Consider the following 2,898-nt stretch of genomic DNA (forward strand, 5'->3'; position numbering starts at 1 on the left):
GGTGTTGATGGAAGCAGCACAGCTGATGTTTCTCTCCAGGATGGAGTCACAGCCAAACAGGAACACTTCCACTTGAGTACTTCTGGATAGAGCATATTGATAGACGAAAAAGATTTTGATCTCAAATGCAAAATATTTATATTATTTTTTATTGTTTTAGTGTAATTCCTGCTCTAAGTAAGTCGCTCTGTCAGCTATAGGCATGTTTTAGAGTCTCCAGTTAACGATTCTTTGATTATTTCAATAATTGATAAATCCAATTAATTGTTTCAGCCCTGGGCACGGTTGATATCACTGCTGCCTTGCAGCAAGAAGGTTTCAGGTTCGATTCCCGGCCTGGGATCTTTCTGCATGGAGTTTGCATGTTCTCCCTGAGCATGTGTGGGTTCTCTCCTGGTACTCCGGCTTCCTCCCACAGTCCAAACACATGAATGTTAATTGGCTTTACTAAAGTCCCCTTAGGTGTGAGCTTGTGTGCGAATGGTTGTTTGTCTCTGTGTTGCCCTGCGATGGACTAGCGACCTGTCCAGGGTGTGCGCCGCCGCTCGCCCTTAGACAGCTGGAGATAGGCACCAGCAGCCCTCGCGACCCCACTTGGGATTAAGCGTGTCTGAAAATGGACTTTATCTTTTCATTCTTCTGTTTTTGCTTTTCTTTGTAGCACTTCCTCATATTTATGTAAGTTATGTCATTAAATAATAATCATTATTATCATTATCATTGTTTTAAATGATAATGATCACTACCTCTAAAATACCTTAGTCAGATCTTCATGGTTTTGTACAGACATTCTCAAACAAGCAGGGGCCAAACCAAATTTTTTTGCATGATTTAAATTCACCAATCTTTTTAGATCACCTGCATCATGCAAACCTATTGCATGTTTGCAAGCTACCATCTCAAATCCATCTGAAAACATTCCCACTCTGAAACATTTCAGAAAAGCTTGAGCTTATAACGGACGGAGCTTGAATCAAGACCCAAAATCTGTTGCAAAACTTGTAGATTACTGCTGTCAGGTGCTTTCTATCCAATCTGGCTTAGCTCTAGCTAGTTTGCAAAGAAAAATAGACTACAAAGCTTCTAAAAATGAGATGAATACGAATGCAGACTCCCTACTAATGCACTGTTTTTGTTGGAGTATCACATAAAGTTCCCAAATAATAAAATGAAGTGTGTAACACACCTATACACTGATTATAAAGATATATATGAGGCCTTTTGCCAATGCAACTCTAAAATAAACGAAAAATAGCCAAACTCAATTTCCTCAGAATGACAGCGGGGACATTAGGGTCCTGCCCCACAGTTAAACATTGTCCAGACAGACACAGGCACAAGTCTGTCTCAGTCCCTAAAGACAAGCCTTTCAGTGCCAAGAGGAAGCGGCTAACGCTTTAGCTGATGACTTCCCTTTTCAATGGAGTGCAGACGCCTTCAGATTCCTGTGACATTACAGAGTACTCAGGCCCTCTCCAACAGCATCCCACAAAGCTCCCTGCAGCCAGATAATAACACTTTTCCTCCTGTCGGTGAAATTCTGTGCCTGTCTAGACCGCAAGAGGCTCTGCATGGCACCGGTTTGTCCAATTATAGGAGGGTCAGCTGCTTTACTGGGCCTGGGTCATGAAAGCTGAAATCTGCTCCATGTGTCACAATGCAAGAGCGAGCATTTCAAAGTTCAGCTCTGCACTCAATGCTAAGCCTGTGAGAGCATATGAGCAGACGGAGGAAGCTGGGTGTTCACATCGATGTTGGACACCACCTGTTAGAGGGGCCCGAAGCATACCATTATCTCCAGGAGAGGAGAATCTGGCCCTGCGGGCGGAGGCCGTAAAAAGAGCAGAAAGCTGTGGAGGATTTCTCCTTCTCTGCAGGCACAGAATGGGAAGCCAGACTGTGAGAAAGCAGGGAAGAACCTCTCAGGCTGTCATAGCCTTCAGCTCTGCAGGAACATCCTTGGTCAAGTTGCTCTTAAAACTATACGGCCTGACAGACAATTACTGTCATTAAGGTCATTCCACCTCTGAATGTTCTCATCTTTCTGCATGTAATAATCCTTCCTTGTTTGCTTTTACTAGGTAATAAGGATGGAGTTTACTTTATGGCTAAATTCACCCTCGTTTATTTGACCCATTTTTACTGCTTACCTTACCGCACAACATCAGCTTGTTTCACATGTGGATGCAGAAGGACAACATTCACTCCCTTTCTTCATTTCCTCCTGCAGCTGAGATAAAACTCACGCTTTATTGGAGAAATAACATGTTTACGGTTTGCAGCGGTGACTGACTGTGCGTTCAGTCCCAGCTAAAACACATGCTCCTACAAACTCTTGTCTCTGTGCTGGATTTTTGCAGGTTGTCCTGGGGCAAAGAAAACAGAGTTCTTGACGAGTGTTCTTGATGCGCTGTCGACAGACATGGTGCATGCTGTCACAGATCCAGCCTCTGCCGGAAGGTATGGAAGTGTAAAACGCACCTCTTGCGATTAGCTAAACACATCAGTAGGCCAAGTCTTTTACCTTACGGCATGAATGCAGTTTACGCAACTAACATGTTCGGATTCATTCACTTGCACAAATGTTAGAAATAGTTGTTCAAATTATGGAATGCAACGAATAAGCTAGTTTATTTTAGAAGGTTGGTTACAAAAGTTAAACTCATATAGATTAATTCCAGAAAGTATAAATACTGAAAGTATTTATTTTTAGGTGATGTTAGTGGTCATGGGTTACAGCTACTTAAATGAAATTAAATAAAAAGCAATAGAAATATGTTGTTGTTTTTGAGGACCCAGATGCAGAGGTGAGTTATTGTAGTTTTAAAGGAATAGTACACCCAAAACATGATTAGCCTTCATTTTCTACTCCCCCCCCATGCTGAACAACACTCTGGA

General features: G+C 42.3%; 1 protein-coding gene across 1 annotated transcript in view; it reads left to right on the plus strand.

Moving 5' to 3' along the window:
* Nucleotides 1-2,509, plus strand: part of LOC107097421 (SPARC-related modular calcium-binding protein 2-like) — a 54,388-nt gene extending 51,879 nt beyond the window's left edge. Inside the window, exon 11 of the mRNA XM_015394560.1 lies at nucleotides 2,361-2,509. Within this exon, the coding sequence (XP_015250046.1) occupies nucleotides 2,361-2,494 (134 nt within the window). The 3' untranslated portion in view covers nucleotides 2,495-2,509. The remainder of the gene's footprint in view (nucleotides 1-2,360) is intronic.
* Nucleotides 2,510-2,898: the final 389 nt, after the last annotated feature.

This window comes from Cyprinodon variegatus, unplaced genomic scaffold, assembly GCF_000732505.1.
Source record: "Cyprinodon variegatus isolate N-32 unplaced genomic scaffold, C_variegatus-1.0 Scaffold694, whole genome shotgun sequence".
Taxonomy (NCBI): domain Eukaryota; kingdom Metazoa; phylum Chordata; class Actinopteri; order Cyprinodontiformes; family Cyprinodontidae; genus Cyprinodon; species Cyprinodon variegatus.